The 19,538-nt window shown below is 37.8% G+C and overlaps 1 protein-coding gene and 2 pseudogenes across 4 annotated transcripts; 1 reads left to right on the top strand and 2 right to left on the bottom strand.

Annotated features, from left to right (window-relative positions):
- Nucleotides 1-568: 568 nt before the first annotated feature.
- Nucleotides 569-6,760, bottom strand: LOC125508070 (uncharacterized). Of its 4 annotated transcripts, none has more exons than XR_015604055.1 (10): nt 4,902-6,760; nt 4,682-4,789; nt 4,487-4,577; nt 3,801-3,919; nt 3,468-3,677; nt 2,620-2,889; nt 2,371-2,500; nt 2,139-2,272; nt 936-1,776; nt 569-829 (listed from the first exon to the last, which is right to left on the bottom strand). XR_015604055.1 is itself a non-coding variant. In XM_048672652.2 (10 exons), the coding sequence occupies exons 1-10, from the start codon at nt 6,450-6,452 to the stop codon at nt 743-745; spliced, it is 2,781 nt and encodes a 926-aa protein (XP_048528609.2). In that variant the 5' UTR covers nt 6,453-6,760; the 3' UTR covers nt 569-742. The 4 variants fall into 4 exon arrangements, 1 of the variants encoding a protein (XP_048528609.2); XM_048672652.2 differs by having other exon boundaries at nt 936-1,016; XR_015604053.1 differs by having other exon boundaries at nt 741-829; nt 936-1,016; nt 1,383-2,272.
- On the top strand, nt 6,621-12,802 carry LOC147970485 (protein FAR1-RELATED SEQUENCE 5-like; annotated as a pseudogene).
- Nucleotides 12,803-18,151: 5,349 nt separating this feature from the next.
- LOC147970484 (uncharacterized) overlaps nt 18,152-19,538 on the bottom strand; it is a 44,360-nt pseudogene continuing 42,973 nt past the window's right edge.

The following is a 19,538-nucleotide window of genomic DNA, read 5'->3' as shown; positions in this document are numbered from 1 at the left end:
CAGGGTATGGCATTAAGCTGGGATAGTTAGGAGGATTAAGCTGGGATGGTTAGGAGGAGAGTTTTATCAATGTAAAAAAGGAAAAGGAAAAAAGAAAAAAGAGGATAATGGTATGCCCAACCCCCTCTCTCGAAACTATCTCCTACAACAAGACTATAATAGCATCAATTTTAGTACCTAGTCCCAATACTCATATCTATGAAAAGGGTCGACATTTTCAACGACAAAACTGAAACAATTTTTCTTCTTCTCAAACACGCATCCAAATGAGCGTCATCTTGTATCAAGATGATGCCAGATACAAACAAAGGCCGATGGGCCATAAACAGACAACGGAAGCCTAGAGCCTACCTTAACAAAGAAAACTCAGAGAAAGGAAATAAAAACAGCCTACAGTGGATTCCTGATGGTGATGCATCAAAATCATTTCTCTCAGCTAGCCATTATCAACATTATGGCTTAAGAGAAAACGGCGTGGTGCCATTAAATGTGACATTAGAAGTCAAGACATGCACCACTCATCAGTTCCAACTTCCAAAGAAAAATACCAGAAAGCCCTTCTTTCGAGTTAAGAACACACAGAACAATTTATACCATCTCTGAAGAATTTATCTGTATTCAATGTCAGAGTGACCAAGTGAAACAGCATCAAAATGGTGGCAATGAAACAAAAAAAAACTGGGTCCAGAGTTGGCTCTGATCGTCAGACAGAGGTTTGCATTCTGCAAAGCTATACAACAGTCTACTTGATGACCTCGAAAAATAGAACTTCAGGCTGGAGCTTGCAGTCCTTGAAACGTTCTAGCAAATGCTCCCAACTATCTTCTCTCTGCATGGAGGAAGTTCACACCAACAAATCAGCAAGTTAAGAATAAAATGGCTACAAGAAAGAATACAGGGCCTTGATCAACACCCAGGAGTCACGAGTAACTTACCTCGACAGTCTCGAAGCCATATATGACCCACTTGTCCTCGTCTCGAGCAAAGCAGACGTAGCGGTCATCAGCATAGCAGATCTGCAAGAGTTTGGATTGCAAGGTAGCATAAGATGGATGCTAAATTGCACTGCATTTGCAAAGAGTGACTATGCTTCCATATGTAAGCAGGCAAATTAAGTAACCAGAGCATTAAACCAACCTTGCAATAGGCATGTACTAATACTCAAAGCAACAGAAGAGTAAACAGAGAGAGAGAGAGAGAGAGAGAGAGAGAGAGAGAGAGAGAGAGAGAGAAGTGTGCAGATAAAAGGTTACTCCAGCAGATGTTCTGCAACCACTCCATGTGATTTGATGAGGCCATTTCCTATTCGCTATAAAGGGAAGGAAAATAATGCAAAATATACTTGTGAGAGCAGCAGACTTTAAAAGGTCTAACCAGTTTACCTACATATGATACTTCTTCAACCGTTCAATCAATGGAACGTTTATAAAAAGAACTCAGCGACATAAGGATCACACAAGCTATTGATTCTTGCTGAAATTCTTCTGTCAAGTCTTCTAAATATCTTGATATAAGTGAAGTAGGCAGGAAAAAATATGCCACAGATAGGACCATTCAAAAACTTGCAAATATCTCTCCAACTCCAAGTACGAACCAACTCAGATATGATGTATCATAGTTTAAACCTTCTATCCACTTCTTTAGAAATAGCAGCAAAATGCCTTGTCAATATAACCTAGGCAATTTGAACCAGGTGACAACGCCATTTAACCATGATCCGTTTTGTTCCACAAAAATAAGAACCTTGCTTCAGTCTTAGAACAATACCAACTTGGCCTCCAGTAACAGTCAAGGAACAGTAAATAATTAGCAACACAACTTATAAAAGGTCATGAAAACGTCAACCAATACAAATAGCTCATTGCTTTTTCTCATTTCAGGATTACCTTAACATGAGAATTACTCCCTCCTTTCCTAAATATCTGTCTTTTTAGAGATTTCAAATGGACTATAACATACGGATGTATATAGACTTATTTTAGAGTGTAGATTCACTCATTTTGCTCCGTATGTAGTCACTTGTTGAAATCTCTAGAAAGACAAATATTTAGGAACGGAGGGAGTAAATGATAAAAGTATTTGTTCAGCTCCATTAACAATTCAATTTAGGAAAATAGAATAGTTTGCTGTGCACGTACCATGGAGGTGACAGCATACATAGCTGCAGAATGAGCACTTCTGCAAAAGAACTCAGTGTCAAGGGGAGACGTGATGCCAGCCAGAACTTCAGATAGTGCGTCCTGGCTTTCACTGTCACCCAGCCAGTTCAAAACTGCCAACATGATGAATATTTGTTGGTGTAAACTACTGCAAGCTATGATGTATGAATAAAATAAAAGCCAACTTATAATTTGAGACAAGTAGCATTACCTATTGTAAAGAAGTGTGGTGTGTTTGAAAGAAAGAGATCAATATTCTGCAGACTTCCACAATGGTCGCATTTGTTGTCCTCGCGAAACTGTTCATCCAATAGAACCGGAAGCTCTGCAAAGGACTTGATCTGTACAAGGACAATTAAAACCTCTTGTCAATATTTCCTACTTTCTAGAATACTCTTGCGTCAATATCCACCTATACAATGTTTGCTAGGAAGGAAGAAAACTATTGCATACAGCATACCTTTGCTGTTTGAGGTGAACCGACATCAAGTTTATGGAAAAGTGTGGTATACAGGTATTCACCGGAAGACTTCCCACACCTACAGCTGATTTGAGCATCGAATTTGATCCCAAAAAGATAATGTGTTGGGCATATGCAATCTCCGCACGTGACTGAGTTCACTACATGTCTCTTGGTCCCCTTGTTTTCTCTAAAACGCGAACAAGTTTCTGACATATGCAATTCAATGAGAATTGTGGCCACAATCTCAGAAGCAAACGTTTTCCCAACCTGCAGAATTGATTCACCAGGAATTCAGGATTACTAATTGCGTGCATGATCATATAGGACAGACGCAGAATGCAGTTGTTTTTAGGACAATACTTTACACACAACGTAAAAGAAACACAACAGCGATGCAAAACACAACAGAGCTTATAATAACAACATACTCCCTCAGTAAAGAAATATAAGAGCGTTATCTAAACGCATTATATTTCTTTACGAAACGCTCTTATATTTCTTTAGAGAGTACCTAAATTCGCTCATTCTAGTGCATATACTTGGTATCAATATTCAGCATGCATAAATTACAGTAAATAACAAGAAAAAAGAAGTTAATTCTGGTATGAACTAGGACTGTTTCCCTATGTGGCGTGTAAGATACCACATCTATGTTTTGTTCAAAACAGTTGCAGACCTCCAAAATGACCACAAAGTAAGAAATGGACACATGCAAATAAAATAAATTGAAGGTAGCATCAGCACCGAACTGGTTTACATACTCTGCTTTCACGTTGTAATCTAACTTCAATTAATTTTTGTTTAAACGGTCTTGCAAATATAAGCAATGGTGATTAAGGTCTAACCTTTTCATAAAAAGTGCTGTAATCAACAACTCTGCAGAGAAGAGTCTTCATGCAAGTCAGTACAACATCGGTTAAGTGGTGGTCGTTTTTCTCCCAAGAAGACAAGATTTCATAAAATTGCTGTGCAATGCAGGGATTTTCAACTGACGGTATCCATACAAGTGGACCCATCAGAAGTTTATCTCTGAAATGCCTCAGATTGCACAATGACTGCACACATACAAAGGAAATTATAGGCTGGTCTTTCAGATTGCCCGATGACAGGAAGACATACATAGGAAATTATAGGCTGGTTGTTAAAAGATCACATGACCAGATGCGAGTGTCTCTTACCTGTATGATTACACTCAAGATAGACAATTCTTTATCAGCATTGTTCTTGTTGGAAACAGTAAGGCTTTGTTGAGAACTGGAGGTGCTTGCCATTTCCTTGACAGATTGGCCAGAAGTTCCTGTATTATGAAATTGTAAGAAGTATTAGTGACATAACAGAGCATATTTTATATTGTAAGAACTGAGAGCATGCAACAACATATTTGCTAATTCAAAAAAGTATTTTCCAAGAGGTTAGACTGAATGGAGATTTTCCTTTGGAACTGAGTGCAAAGTGGCCTATAGGAAAAGAGGACATCCTAAGGATTCAAATCCTACATACCAGATAACTTCTAATAGAATATTACACTGTAAAAAAACCTCTAACATAGTGCTCCATCCGCCCCAAAATAAGTGTCTCAACCTTAGTACAACTTTGTACTGTATTAAAGTTAGTACAAAGTTAAGACACTTAATTTGGAACGGAGGGAGCAGTACTCAAAATTCCCAAGGATGGAAATACTAATAAACTACATAGAAATTCCTCTGAATCAAGGAGGCATAAAACAAGCAGACTAGGGCAATGCCAGGTTTAGATCGCTGAGATATAACTTAATTATTTGCTTTGACAGCAGAAGAACAAAAGGCTGCTGGAAAAATCAATGTGACATGAGTTAACACAAATTCATTGGGCAGCAGGAATTTACCACATATAATATCAATATTGGCATCAGCAAATCCAATACGCCTACTACCAGGATGATTTAGATAAAAAGGAATCCGTTTCTTCAATTCTATCTGCAAAGATGGTTATCAGTTAGCAGTAGCACACAATATGGGCAGTTGAGCCAACAATGGGCATATATAACTATAAAAACTAATCACTGCAGATGTTAACAGACCCATTGGTATGATCTCGCAAGGGGAAGAATGATTTCACGATAGTCCACAACAGTAACTTCAAGAAACTTTAGCCACAATTTCTCTATTCCAGAACAGCACTCCTGAAACTGCAATGAACAAGCAAGCCAATCATTAGTCTGATAAACATCACTATCAGCAGAACAGTGAACTAAGGAAGAATGCTAAATTGAAACCATGCCATATGTAGAAGTCCTAGACCTCAGTGCTAAGTGTATCTTTAGGCAACATCCTCAGCTTCTCCCTGATGCTCCCAAGGATCTCAGATCCTTCTCTGCATTTCCTTTGTCGCATTTCAGCGAAGGGCTCTGCCTGTATTCCAACAGATGGTGAAAGCAGCAAGCATTCAAACATATCCTGCACCCTTGGTAAAAGGAAGGTGTCAGACTGGCGGCTGAGAGCTATCCCAACCAACGAGTGATCATCCTGTGATGTATTTTCCCAATATTCTGGATCTATAAGTGACTGCAGCTTCCCCCAGAGCTCATCTCGGTGCTTGCTGCACGTGTGTTGCCAGAGCGAACTAGTGTCCGGAAACTTCTTGCCATCACAACGGGAATTGAGGCAAATCCAGAAACTCCATGAGTCCTGATTCTTGAGAAAGCGTGTTGCATCAGATATGGTCTTTGCTGCCGACTTGTCGATTCCATCATAGTGCGCATGCAGCGTGTCAACCGTCACTGATACGACATGTTGGCCCTGCGGTGCATTCTTCATAGAGGACCAGTATAGTGCAGCCACAACTATGATCTGCTTGAGCAAGACACGGAGCTGCTTCTTGACATAAGATACTCTGGCATCAGAATCTGCCCCAGGAGCAGCCATGGGAGGTATGTCATCCCAATTGGGGTCATTCGGCGTCTCGATGCGAAGTGCCCGGCGGCACTCTCGCTCCGCAGCATCAAAGTTATCCAGGACGAACAAGAGCTTGGCGTGGAACAAGGCAACCATGAGCGAGCGGTCGAAGTTTTGTGCCGCTTGAGACACGGTGGTGAGCGCGCGGCGCAGAAGCTGCTTCTTGTCCATTGCCGGATCGAGGGCACGGACTGGTGCCAAGTCGATGTACGCGCGGAGTAGCTGGGCGCGCGGCGAGTAGGGGTAGGTCTCGGCGAGAAGCTTTGCACGCTCTCGCGCTTCATCGGCGGCAGGCCCGCCGAGATTGCTGGCGTCCAGCAACTTGGCGGCCTCCAATGGCAGAATCCTGTGGTTGATTTTTTCCGCGAAGCGCTCCATGGCGATGCTGGCGCTCTTCACGGCGTCGCGCTTTCTCCCCTTCATGCTCGAGTCCCCGCTCATGTCGTACACCACGCTGTACAGCGCCGGGTCGGCTTGGTCGTTGTTCGCGACCGTGTCGAGCATGCGGAGAAACTCCTTCTGCGCGTCCTCGAAGCGACGGCAGTGGACGAGCGCCACGGCGTGGTCGGCGTTGGTGACGACGCAGTTGGGGGCGAGACGCGCAGCGGCGGAGAAGGCGTCGAGGGCGGCGTGGCGGTGGTACTTCTCCAGCGCGGACGCGTTCTCGTCGCCGTCTTCGTCGTCGCCGTGGGCGCCCGTGTCGTTCCGCGCCACGAGGGCGGCGTGGCGGTGGATCAATCCGGCGAGGTTGAGAGCGACCGCGGAGCCCGGGTGCACGGCGGCTAGCACTACGGCGCGGGCCAGCGCAGCCTCGTGCTCGCCGTCGGAGTAGAGGCTTAGAATCTCCCGGGCCTCGTTGCGAATGGAGGCGGCCTCCGCGGCCTCGTGGTTTGCCATCGCCAGGGCGCTCGGAGAAGTTGCCCGGCTGGCCGCGGAAACGCGGGGAGACGCGCGCGAGGTGTTCGCGGAATTGCCGCAGAGCGGGAGCGGGAGGGGGAGCGTGGCGGAGGGCTTGAGGCCTAGGGTTTGGGTGGAGGAGGCAATTTGCGGGCGGAAACGGGAGGGATGGTGGAATGTGGGATCGAGGAGGCGGTGGTTTTGGGTTTGGTGAGGCGTAGAGGGGAGGACCGGTGGAGGAGGAGGTATTTATATTCAGCCTGGGGAGGAAGACGGTGGTGGAAAGGGTGGTGGACTTGACTTGGAAGACCAGACCGCCAAGAGTGCGCAACTTGTGGGGGAACGAAGCCGTAGTACGAAGCGGAAATTTGTCTGGTTCCGTGATGTAACGGTAGATCGCGAACCGTCCGCTGCGATTTCAAGATTGGTGCTAGCGATTGCTGTATAAGCTGAAAACATTTTATATTTTGCTATATATGTGAAATACTACTGACTGTTCTGACTTATACATTATCCTCTTTTCTTACGATAGTACGTGGGTCCCCTGCTTTCTTGTCAATATGAGGATGAAAAATACTGTATCTACTCCCCGCTGTTCCTATCCATTCCCCCGCGTCCTCTATTCTTTCTCTTTTCTTCTCCGTTGCTCAACTTTTTCTTCTTCTATTTCAAGGTTTTCTTTCCTTCTTCTTTTGCTAGATTTCGGCATGTTGCTTCCACTCCGTTCATTCTAGATGAACTATTTGACCATCATTTATGCCTGTATAGTTTGTTCAACAGATTGAAAATAGAAACGCTGGAAGTATTTCATCGCCGTTACAGATCTGTCATATCAAGCAAGAACAAGTTAAAGCTAAAGCACACAGGTATGGATCAGCTATGAATCATCGTTTTATTCTTAATAATTTTTCCTTCTTAATCATAAATAACTGGTGGTTATAGAGGAAGCACTACATTGTGGAATGGAGGGAGTATTATATTATGTATGAACCAGCCTTTGAAAGCATAATTAGTCAGGAGTGTATATATTTCAATTACATTTTTATCTTATTTCACTTATTTTTTTGTGTAATATATGTTTTCACATGTCTAAATGTGCTACCTGCATGATTTCACATTTCTTAACTAATTTCAGTAGAATGTATGAATATACTTGTATTTCACATTTTTGCATTGTGTACTATAACTTTCACATATCACTGTGCTATCTGCCTGATTTATAATTTCTAACTAATTTTGGTGTGATTTTAATTTTGTCGGTATGGATGTTGATAATGGATGTATGAATGGTAGCTTCCTGGATCTGCTAAATATGGTAGAAGACCGACAAACTTAGTTCACATCAAGGTATGGTTTAGCTTAATAGATACTCCATCCATCCCAAAATCCTTGTCTTAGATTTGTCTATATAGAGATGTACCAAGTCACATTTTAGTATTAGATACATCCATATTTAGACAAATCTAAGACAAGAATTTTAGAACATAGGGAGTATTTTTTATTTTAGTTTAATCCAACTTACAACATACTTTGTTAATCTGGATATGAATACTAAATGAATTATATGTTCTTTCAAAATATAGCATTGTTGATACTTAGATTGCTGAAGAAAGCTCCAGAAAAAAACAATCTGAAGATTTTTCAGATGCAAGAGACGTTCTTTCTCAACAAAATCTTAAGTATGGAACAAGTGTATTTGTATTGATATTATTAGTCTAAGTAGAATGACTTACATAGAAATATTATATTGAAAGGATTTATTTCGACGAATACAATGATGAGCTTGAAGAAGTTCAACCTAAATTTGGAACAAATAATGGTACTCAAGAAAAGGTTAATGGTGAAAAAACTACTCTGATGAAGATTACTTATTTTTAGCATATAAAGTTGATGAAGAAGAAGGCACTGTAAATCTGGAAGATAATAGGTATAATTTTCTAAATATAGTCATTATAAAATTTACTACCTACCGATTGATATTATTTTAGTACTTTGGTAAATGGAGATATTAAAGAAGGTGTAACATCCCAAATTTTCAATTTGGAATGTTATACATTAGATCATCATGCATATCATATTTTATTTTGCATTTTGGTTGATCCTAGAAATTCTACGCAACTCAATGACCCACGGAGAGAGTTGGGGATTTCGTTATTTTCATATTTGAGTTCTCTCAAATTTTGAGAATAGGATCATTTGATTTTTTTTATTTTATCATCAATTATTTCTACTACAAAAATATGAGAGAGGGAATAAAATGACTTTCCCAAAATAAAGAAATATTGAGGATTTAATGATAAAATCAAATAAGATTTTATTTCGGAATTTTTCGGTGTTTTATTTGAATTTAGGAAAAAAAGTGCGTTTTTCAAAATTGCATTTAGGGCCCAAATAAATGTTCACCTTGTGCGGCTTGATTTTAGAAACCCATGAAAATTTATTTCGGAATTTTTGGAGTCCGTTTAGTATTTCTTTTTATTTTCTTCCGAGCGGAATAAAAAAAATGAACCGACTTCGGGCCGTACCCGAGCGGGACACCGCTCGGGGGCAGCCTTTAAATAGCGCCGCCCCGAGCCGCCGCCTGTTACTTCGAATCCATGCGCACCGCCGGAGCCGCCGCCTGTTACTTCGAATCGTTAGGTTTCGCGGATCATCAGCAAGGCAAGTAACACTTTGATCATACCTTTTCTACTACCCAGTTTTATTGCATTAGATCAATCCTCACACATTGCATGATTAGGATCTAATTAAATTGTGGGATGGGAAGTAGATGAGGTAGTACCTATTACCTGTTTATTATCAAACCTTTGAGAGTTACTTCTAAGTTTGCTTATTATGCCATGCTATGCTAGTAGACGTGGATTGGGTGAGTGAAATCCATGACAGATGTGACATTGTTAATTAATGGCTTATCTAAGGTGGCAACTTAAACACACATCTGGGTGGATTGAGGCACCTGGGTATTCCAGGACTTGCCTGTTTTCTTTTGGACCGCCACCCAGGCTCAAAGGGATCATGAGACTATTCATACTAGAAACTTCCGTGTGCAGCCACAAGCTATTATGGGCTCTAGCATAGTTGACTAAGTCGTGTGAACTCTTACAGTGGTAGACTAGCAGATGTAGGGGATGTAGGTGGTACGGTCTACCCATCGTAAGGTGCTAGCGCTTCTGAAAGACTATGTCTCGGTCATCCGTCTTCTCAAACACCATGTAGTGCGAGAAACCAAACGGAGGCGATCGAGTCTTGTGGGGAAAAGTGCGCAAACCTCTGCAGAGTGTAATAAACTAATCATGGTTAGCCGTGTCCCCGATTATGGACATCTTGAGTATCTAGTACTTGGATTTTCATGTGAATCTCAACATGTTACTCTAAATTAATTTTGTTGGGTTTTGTTTAATGATGATGCTTAATTGGGATTGAGAATGCTGTCAACCATTCTCAATGTTTAACAACTACCATGATAGTTAAATAAATTTATTCCTTTGAAGTAGGGAAAAATTGGCTTTACGCAAAACTGTAACCATAGAGATTTCCACCAGCCAAATATGCATATAGTATAGCTGTTTCATTCCATTACTCTCTACGTGTTACCTTGCCAGCATATTCCATGTGCTGACCCGTTTCGGGCTGCAACGTTAATGTTGCAGACTTCTCAGACGACGATTAAGGAGTTTTTAGGTCGTGGTTCTATACTCAGTGATGCCGTTGGAGTTGATGGACTCACTTATCTTCCAAGCCTTCCGTGGTTATCGTTATTAGATGGCCTTATGCCATACTTATTGTAATAAGTTCTCTTTTGAGACACTCGATGTAATAAGTGTGTGATTGCTACTCTGTTATAAATCCTCCGAGTACTGTGTGGTGTCAGCAGTACTGATCCAGGGATGACACCGGAGCATAGAGATCAGACTGTTTGAGGTCTGGTTGCTACAGAAGGTATCAGATCATACTGTCAAGATAAATCTTTGGATATGTTCAAACCTTGTGTTGGTAAGTTTGGATCTCTAGCTGAAGCATATGACTTTTACAACACATATTCTTGGGTTCTTGGTTTTAGCCTCAAAAATGGAGACAATTTTGTGAATGTCAAAGATATTCAGAAATGCAAGAGTACAAGTGTCAGCGCAGTGTGAGTATTGTTAATAATTTAGTTTAACCAACAAAGAATTATATGATTGTATTATTTATATGTTGTTTTTAACAAACTTTTTATTATTCCACAGGGTATAAACAAGAATGCAATTAGGTCAACAATTAGATGTGATTGCAAAGCTGAATTAGGGTTCATTTGAATGATTGTGGAGAATGGTATGTCAAAAGTTTCAAAGAAGAACACAACCATGAGCTTGTTGAAATTGTGGTCAAAAGAAACACATGTATTCTCATTAGCATATTGATCCAGCAGCAAGAGATCTTATTAAGCATTTGAGACAAAATAATGTTTCACTTACAAGGGTAATTTTTGTCATATTAGATATGTATGGTTCAACCACTAAAAGTGTCGTTTAGCTGTGTGTTCTCAAATAGCAAGCAAGAACATACAAAATGATATTGCCAAGACGTTAGAATTTTTTAGAGAGAAAATTGCGCAAGATGATATATTTGCATTTACCGCACAAGTTGATGATGATAATAGGTTGAAGGCTATAATGTGGACTAGTGGACGAAGTAGGGAACTTTATCAGTATTTTGGAGATGCAATCACATTTGACACTACTTATGGTACAAACATTTACAATATGCCATTTGGAATGTTTGCCTGGGTCAGCAATCATTTTGAGAGTGTCATTTTTGCTGGAGTATTGCTTACAAATGAAAAGGTTGAAAATTTCAAATGGGCTTTCAAGGAATTTGTTGCAATGATGGGTGGTAAAGCTCTTGTTACTATTCTTACTGTTATGATATGTCTACTATTTAATTTAGTATGTGTTTATTGATTAGATTAATATTGAAAAATTTGACAATAATTTGCAGATCAGGCACTTGCAATTGCTAATGCAATCAAAACAAAATTACCAAATACCACTCATAGATGGTGTAAATGGCATGTCCTAAAGAGAGCTCATGAACTTCTTGGACAAACATACAAGAAATACAAGACATTTGCGGATGATTTCCACAAGTTAGTAAATCATATGCTTACGGTTGAAGAGTTTGAAAAATCTTGGCAGATTATAATTGATAAATATTGTCTCAAGAACGATGATTTCATGATAAGAGCTTATGAAGTAAGGGAAATGTGGGCTAAACCATACTTTCAAAAGATTTTCTGTGCTAGGATGTGCCACATGCTGAAGATATATACTGTTTGCAAATCTTCTAGTAATGCATTTGTTACTCAATATACAAAGCTAATAGATGATAGAGAAAGTTGTCATGCCATGGCTGAGAAGAATTCAAAACAGGTAAATTTATTGAATTACTTGATAAGAATACAGATAATTATACTTTGTATTACCTATTCTTATGTTAAATGTCATAACATTAACATATTAATTATTTTTGGAGAGAAGTATTAAACTATAGTTTGGATATCTTCTAGAGAGACATGCTTCTATAATATACACACCAAGAGTGTACTCTCTATTCAAAAAGGAATTAGTTAAATCAACCAAGTATATATTGCTACGAAGTTCAGAGGATAATATGTTCGAGGTGATGCATGTTGAAGCGGAATCACGTGATTCTTGGTGCAAAGTGAAATACATAATCATGGTTGATGAAAACATTGGATACTATAATTGAGAATGTGGTCTATATCAGCATTTTGGTGTAATATGCAGCCATATAATTAGAGTAAGTTTATTATTAATTAACTAATGATTTTCATCAGTACTATTTGATCATAGACACTTCTTAATTTAATATCAAACATTAATACTATGTATGATAAAATGTAGATACTTTTGATTAGGGGTTTATCAAAGATTCCAGATTGTCATATCATGAAAAGGTGGACTAAGAAGGCAAGAGTTGGAACCATCCGGATAACAGGTCAAACAAATTTTACTGAAAATGAAGAAGAGGCTAGATCTGTTAGGCACAAGATGTTGTATTTTGATGTTGTTGCTCTAGTTAATCAAGAAGAAATTGATGATACAACTTGTGCAATTGCAAAATCAAATTTCATGCTCTGTAAAAAGGAATTGGTAGAACATAGACTGTCTCGTATGACAACATGCCAGATTGTATATGTAAATCCAAGTAAAGACACTCCTAAAGATATCATTGAACATGACATTCAAGTAGAATCTAGCAATGTAGGTTCATCAGGAATAGTCATTGTTGACAAGAATAGAAACTTATCTATTCCAGTGGATTCTATTCTTCCACCATTAATTGTGTAAAAAAATGGCCGGCCTTCAAATAAGAGGTACAAATCAAGCATGGATGCAAATATCACAAAAAAGAAACGTGCAACTAAAGCTAAAAAGAAAAGCAATGAACCAGGGGGATATTTTGATATATCAAGAACAAGATTTTCAGCAAATGTCGTTCTCCTACTCACACGATAAAGCATTGTCCTAAGATGTGTTTTCCTTGAATTTGTAATATTAAAATTTAGTTTTTAGCATTTTTCCGTGACGGAAAAATGCAGCTACTAACAAATTTTTAATGAGTTTGACATAAATGTCTTCCTGTTTGAAAAGTGGTATGATATGAGTTATTTTTGACAATTTAATTTATATTGTATTAGCTTGTTCCATGTGGTGAATGACTTGATTAAATTATAATTAAGCTAAATACATAGGAACTTATTCTACAACATCGTTCATATGTACATCATCATCTGAATCTTAATCATCTTCGTATGAACTGAAATGTTGAATCCATGCTATCGATATTGTTTTAAATTTCATGTTTAAGTCATGACAATTATTTTCTTTCATGATAATTATTAGTACCTCGGAATAAGCATCTAACTAATGATGCTGTAAAAAAATGAATGAACTTCTTTTTATTTTTGAAGTCACCGTCTATAATGTTTTCGAACCAAAAGTATCATAATTGTGAAATATGTTATCGAAATATAAAGCTTGGTCTTATACCAGTGTTGCATTTCTTTCATGGTTTAGCCATTTTAACCTAAAAGAATTAGAAAACACATACTACAGCGTGAGATTAATAGAAATTCATATAATAGTTAGATATATTCTACCTTGAAGGACGTGCTATTCATGAAACTATGTTGAATACAATTTGTTTCCATCTCGTATATGAAATGTGTTATATAAATATTCCAGAAGAAAAGTTAACTCTCAATAACATATAACTCATTGCACATGGTTCTTCTAATATTATTATAATCTTACAAACATATATTGTATCAAAATGCCATAATACATACTGCATACAAGCATTTCATCTTTTAAAAGACAAATTCAAATGGGTCTAAACATCAATCTCAGTTATGTAAGATGATGGCACGCATCCATCGTTGCCTTCTATGTATAGCAATTCATAGACCATTATATCTTTGAATCAAAGAACCCTTTCCTGTAAAATTCACAAGAAAATTAATTAGAATATATTTGTTGCCTAAATTTCTAATTTTTGTGTTAGAAAAGTTACCTTGGTATGATACTCCATGAAACGATTACTGTGAAAATCAAGTATTCCAACTAATGATAAGATGCTGGAATCATCACTACACAAAAAATATTTTATTACTAAATTTATACCTTTACAATGATATATATATATAATTTAACCATGTTGCTAGTTGGTATACCTTTTAGTGTCTGGAATTATTGGCTTCAGATGGTTATTTTCCCATCGGTTGAAATCTATATTCCAACCTGAGTATAGTTCATCTATCAAAGCACGGAATGATGATTTTATCTTAAAGACATTATACTCATGTAGATCCTTAAGTTCTTTCTCTTTTGATCTACTATATAATGGATCAGCCACATGTATGCAGACAACTTGGTGTCGAACTAATACGAACGCCATGTTTCACTTACTAAAGCTAGGAATGTTATCTGCAATAATTCATTAGTTGTATAAGTGAATGAGACATGTGTACAAAAAGGATAATTATAACTTCTATAAATGTACCATTCTGCACTCTCATATGTCATAGAAATCAACAGAGTTTCTGAATGATCAACGATCGATCGGCTAGATAATACATTCTCATTTGCAAGGGCCATCATCTGAAAAATGTAGTATTGTTAAGAATGAAACATACAGCTAAATTTATTATATACAAGGAACATATATAAAAGCTTGATAACATACTCATACCGCAAAATCTGACTCCATTATGTGTCTCTATCTTTGCTTCTTTTTGGAACCATACATAAATGTATAAAGCTGAACGAGTCTACGAATAGATATATCAAAAACTTCATAGCTAAATGTCTTGAATTGAACAAAAATTTCTTTTAACTCAATTCCTGTAACTTCAATATATCTTGGTGTATAGTTAATAATCCATATTCTGTAATATTAAAGGTTAATGGGTTAATAAATCATATTATTGTGTTGTTCATATATGAATAATTAAATATATGATATAATGTACATACCCTGTTATATCTTTATCTTTACTGCGTAACAACTAGTTAGAGAAGTTTGTTATTACCAATGAAGATCTTGCAGGTCTTTGTACACCAAATAACCATGGTTTTTTTTTTGCTTTTCTACCATTACTTACTAATATCTTTATGAGGGGAGAATCAGTGAACTCTCCTTCCAATGATTTGGCATTTAGATTCAAATTGTCTTCACTTTGAAACAATCTATATGACACCGCAGTTTCAGACATCCGAGCAGCAACTGTAGCAGGTGAAAGTGGCTGCATCTTCATAACACACTTTGGTGTCTCAAAGGTAGAAATAAATGATAAATCATTTGTTTTTTCAATATATTTGTTTGCATGATCTGCATCTTCAATTATGAGAACTTGCTCTCCTCGATTGACACTTTTAACTGTTTTCTCCATAGATTCTTGAACTGCATATTAAATGTGTTTATAATGGTAGAGAATGAGAAACTACCATCGTAAGTAGTCAATGCAAACATTTTTATTAAGAATATGAAATATATGTAATAGATACTTAATTACCTTGTAATATTGAGGTATAGGACGTTTTGAGTCATTTTGAAGTGCCTAAAATCAGTACAATTTAAATGTAATATAAATTTATTTAGTTTATCTATAAGAACTTAAATAATTTATTATAATTAAAGTGTGCTATCTTACAGTCACTTGTTGAATCTTCACCACTCACTTCATCTGTTGAACTTTTATTTGTACATGATATATTTTTAATTATTGATATCCCATGACTTTCTGAAGAAGTATGTTGCTGCATTCTTTTGGCTAATTCCATTTTATCAACCAATATTTTTGCAACTAAAGAATCTACATTCACCATAATGTTGCTATCACCAAGGCTATCTGACATAATATCAGACTTGAATTCATTGAAATGACATACAATTCTTGCATTGTGCCATTTTAAATCTATTAATTGTAATATGGATAGCTGACAATGCACAAGATAAAATGTTAGTACTTTTATATATATACTTCATAAGAAATCCTAAAATTTTATTTATTATTAAAAAATGGATACCTTGCTAGATATTGTTCCTTCTATACATGCTTGAAGATACTTGTTGCCTTCTAAAATCATTTGGATACTAGTTATTTTATGGGTCGGGGCGGGATGCGGGGTCTGCTAGAGTTGCTCTAACTTCCTGTTGGGTTCTACGATAGGGTGCGTCAACTGCAAATTAAAAATTTTCTATGCGCAGAACAACCAGAACATGCTACGGGAGATGGATCACAGATTGTTACCACTAGACGCGCAGTGCCGTGCAGTGGAAGAAGAGTTGGGGCAGCGCATCTGCGTGGATCGTCTCCTCCTCGTTTGATCTCCCTCGAACAGCCGGTAGTCGGATCCCTCATACAGGTTTGCCAGAGCGGCACAAGTGCACCGCCTCTAATGGTATCCGCGTGTGCAGGAGGAACACCGTGCGGCGGACTGCTAGGTCTGATCACACAGTCGGCGGCCGAGTGGAGGTGGCTATTCGCAACACATGCAAACCCTAGTGACAGCGCCGAAGCGATCAACCGCATGAGTGTGTCGCACCCCACTTTATATAGGCGTCCATCGCGGGCCCAACACTTGGGCCTTGCACGGACCCTAAAGCCCATAAGTCTACTCGGCCACAATCCGAATATAGCTCGGATCACATCCGACCAGTGTCCCCGGATCCGACCTCATAGGTTCCTTCCCTTAAGCGCGTGACCCCTTAGGTTCAAGCCAGCTTGGTCGCAGTTCGGATCACCTCCGAACTGCACGGTTGGTAGTGGCCCCTAGCAAGGCATGCCGAACACCAAGCAAACTATGAAGCTGGTTAGGCGAACATGTACATCATACTTCCATTCCTTTTGCCACACAATATATGTTGTCGGGCCCAAGGTGAGTCTGTCATCCTTGTGCTAGCCCGACCTCTTTCTCGTTCCAGTGATGCCGACCACAAACCATATTATCTCATAATCCTTGTCGAATGGCCATGCTTATCCTGGCCGGATCACATGAGGGGCCCAGAGTATATCTCTCCTGATTGGAGGGGCAAATCCCATCTTGCTCGACCATGTCTCGTAGCATGGGTCTGGACAAGCCCGAAACCTACCTTTGTAACTACCCAGTCATGGAGTAGCGTTTTGTTGGTCCAAAGCAAGTCTGTCACCATCCCGAGTATATGCGCCGGCTCAGGTCTTAGGACATAGAACATATGTTGTACTAGAGACTCACAGATGGCATATCGCTGCGTCTCATAGTTGGGTCTGTCCGACTCAGACCTTATCTCGACTCGGATCTGACTACGTCGAATCCGACCAGATCCTTCTGAGTCCATATTATCCGGTTAGCATCCAATGCTTCATGGCTAGTGAGACCAAGCCATCGACTGTGTCATATGCTAGTCTAGTCTGCTGCGCGCCCCCACAGCCCTCTCGACTAGGGACCTTTTAGGACAGTCATCATACAATGCATAGTCCCACAAACATGTCACGTACTTGCTGATACACATCATTGATAGTGTCCAAGGACTATCTTTATTCATAAACACATAGGAAATATCATCTTACATGATTGCCTCTAGGGCATATCTCCAACACTTTCCAATAGATAAAGTCTTCATCGTAACAAGATTTTGGATGTGAACTGTCTTGTTACCATTTTTTTTTCTAAAATCATTTTCGAAGTAGATACCGAATGATGTTTTAATTTTTTTTTGCAGATTTTGTTTCATTATACTTCGAATCCTTATCTGCATAAAAAAAGTGTTAGAATTCAATTATTTTGTGTGAATCATTAAACATATATTAGAACAATCATATAGAAAATAAAAATTAATATTACCTTATTCTCACCAAACGAGTTTTCATTCATATTTTGTCCGACTGCTTCTATCATCTGGGCTAACCTCTCACAGTCAAAAGCTGTTAGAGTTGGTACTATATGATCTGGTATGTTGAGAAAACCTAGATTTATACTGTCAAGAAACAAAGCCTGTAATTGCAAAATAATCGTCAAAAATATTCAGCAACTTTCATGCTATAGTAGTATTTGGCAGTTATATATGCAATTATTTTTTCATACTTTCCAGAAAGAAAGCATGTATTAATTTTACCAGTAGTAGTGGGCAGGTAGATATGTAGTTAATTTTCTTCTTCATTTTATATCATACTGGACCTTCCTTGCTGCATTGATTATTTCATCCAATGCAGCCTCACAGTAATTGTACAATGGTATGTCTTCAGTTTTTAGAAGAGATCCCCAAAAATCCTTTGCTCCATGGTTTGCACTCCTTCTTCCAATAAGAAAATTACCCATTACATAGCAAACAAATGAAGTTTTGAACTGATTTGACTGGGTTTTATCCATGCCACCTGGATAATCCCCTGTTATTATCATTTCAACAACCTTCATGCTATTGAGCTCATCAGCATCATAAGTAACTGAACTCATTGCAATTCTAATGAATTAATTTTTTCTTCAATAGATTGGCAATTTAGTCCTTTCAAATTTTTTGGACCAATTGGGATTTGGAGTATACGATGACATCACTTGCTGTAATACTCAGACTTAATTTGGCATTGATCTTAATAGTTCTTTTGTCATGATCAATATTGCATAAAAGTAGTACAGTGAATTTTCTATCAATCTTGTTTATCTGAGGCAGATCTAGAATACCTCCAAAATCAATTTCCTTGACAAGGTTCTTATTCACAATATCAAACTTATTGATCATGCCTGCAACCTTTTTGCAAGAACTTCTCGGAGTTGCAACATCACATTCACATACATCAAAATTGTTTGAATCATTTGATCGTAAAGCTCATAAACCATCAGATTCTAACATTGCAACTGAGTTTTATAAAAAATATATTAGCCAATCATTTCACAAAACATTAAATTATATTTATTTTTTCAAATTAAGATATGTACATACTTCATATAAAAAGGTATTTATAATAAGTTTCAAATGTTCATTGAAAATCATGTTAACACTAAAAGGAACCACTACAATTGACATTTAACAAATTCATATATGTTTTTTGTTTTATTTATTGACATTTAACACATTTCACATATGGTATGAAACATGGTACCTGATATAATAAAGTATGAACAGAGTGCTTGAAATGTTCATATAAACCAATAATAAGTATGTATTAAAAGGTTGGAAATTAATTAAATTATAAGAAAATATTTACATTGGTTTCACATTTCAGATTCAACTAAGAAGAATATTAAGAACACACTCAGGTAAAAATATTCATTAAAACATTTCAGATGTCATAACACCAAAAAATGTCAGCTAACAAAGAAGAAAATTAAGAATACACGTAGGGAAAAATAATCATGAAAACATTTCACATGTCATAACACCATAATAATGTAAGTTCAGAAAGAAGGAGATTAAGAACACATGCAGGTACATTGTTGTACAATGAATTTTTCTTTATATATGTCATGCCTTCTAAATGATTATCGATTCTCTTATGGATTTATATAAGAAAAATTTATATATAACAGACGAGAAGCAACTTTACAT

Source organism: Triticum urartu, chromosome 5A (assembly GCF_056163025.1).
Source record: "Triticum urartu cultivar PI428250 chromosome 5A, HENAU_Tu73, whole genome shotgun sequence".
In the NCBI taxonomy this organism is placed as follows: domain Eukaryota; kingdom Viridiplantae; phylum Streptophyta; class Magnoliopsida; order Poales; family Poaceae; genus Triticum; species Triticum urartu.
Note: the sequence above shows the minus strand (reverse complement) of the source record. Positions and strands in the feature narration are given on the sequence as shown.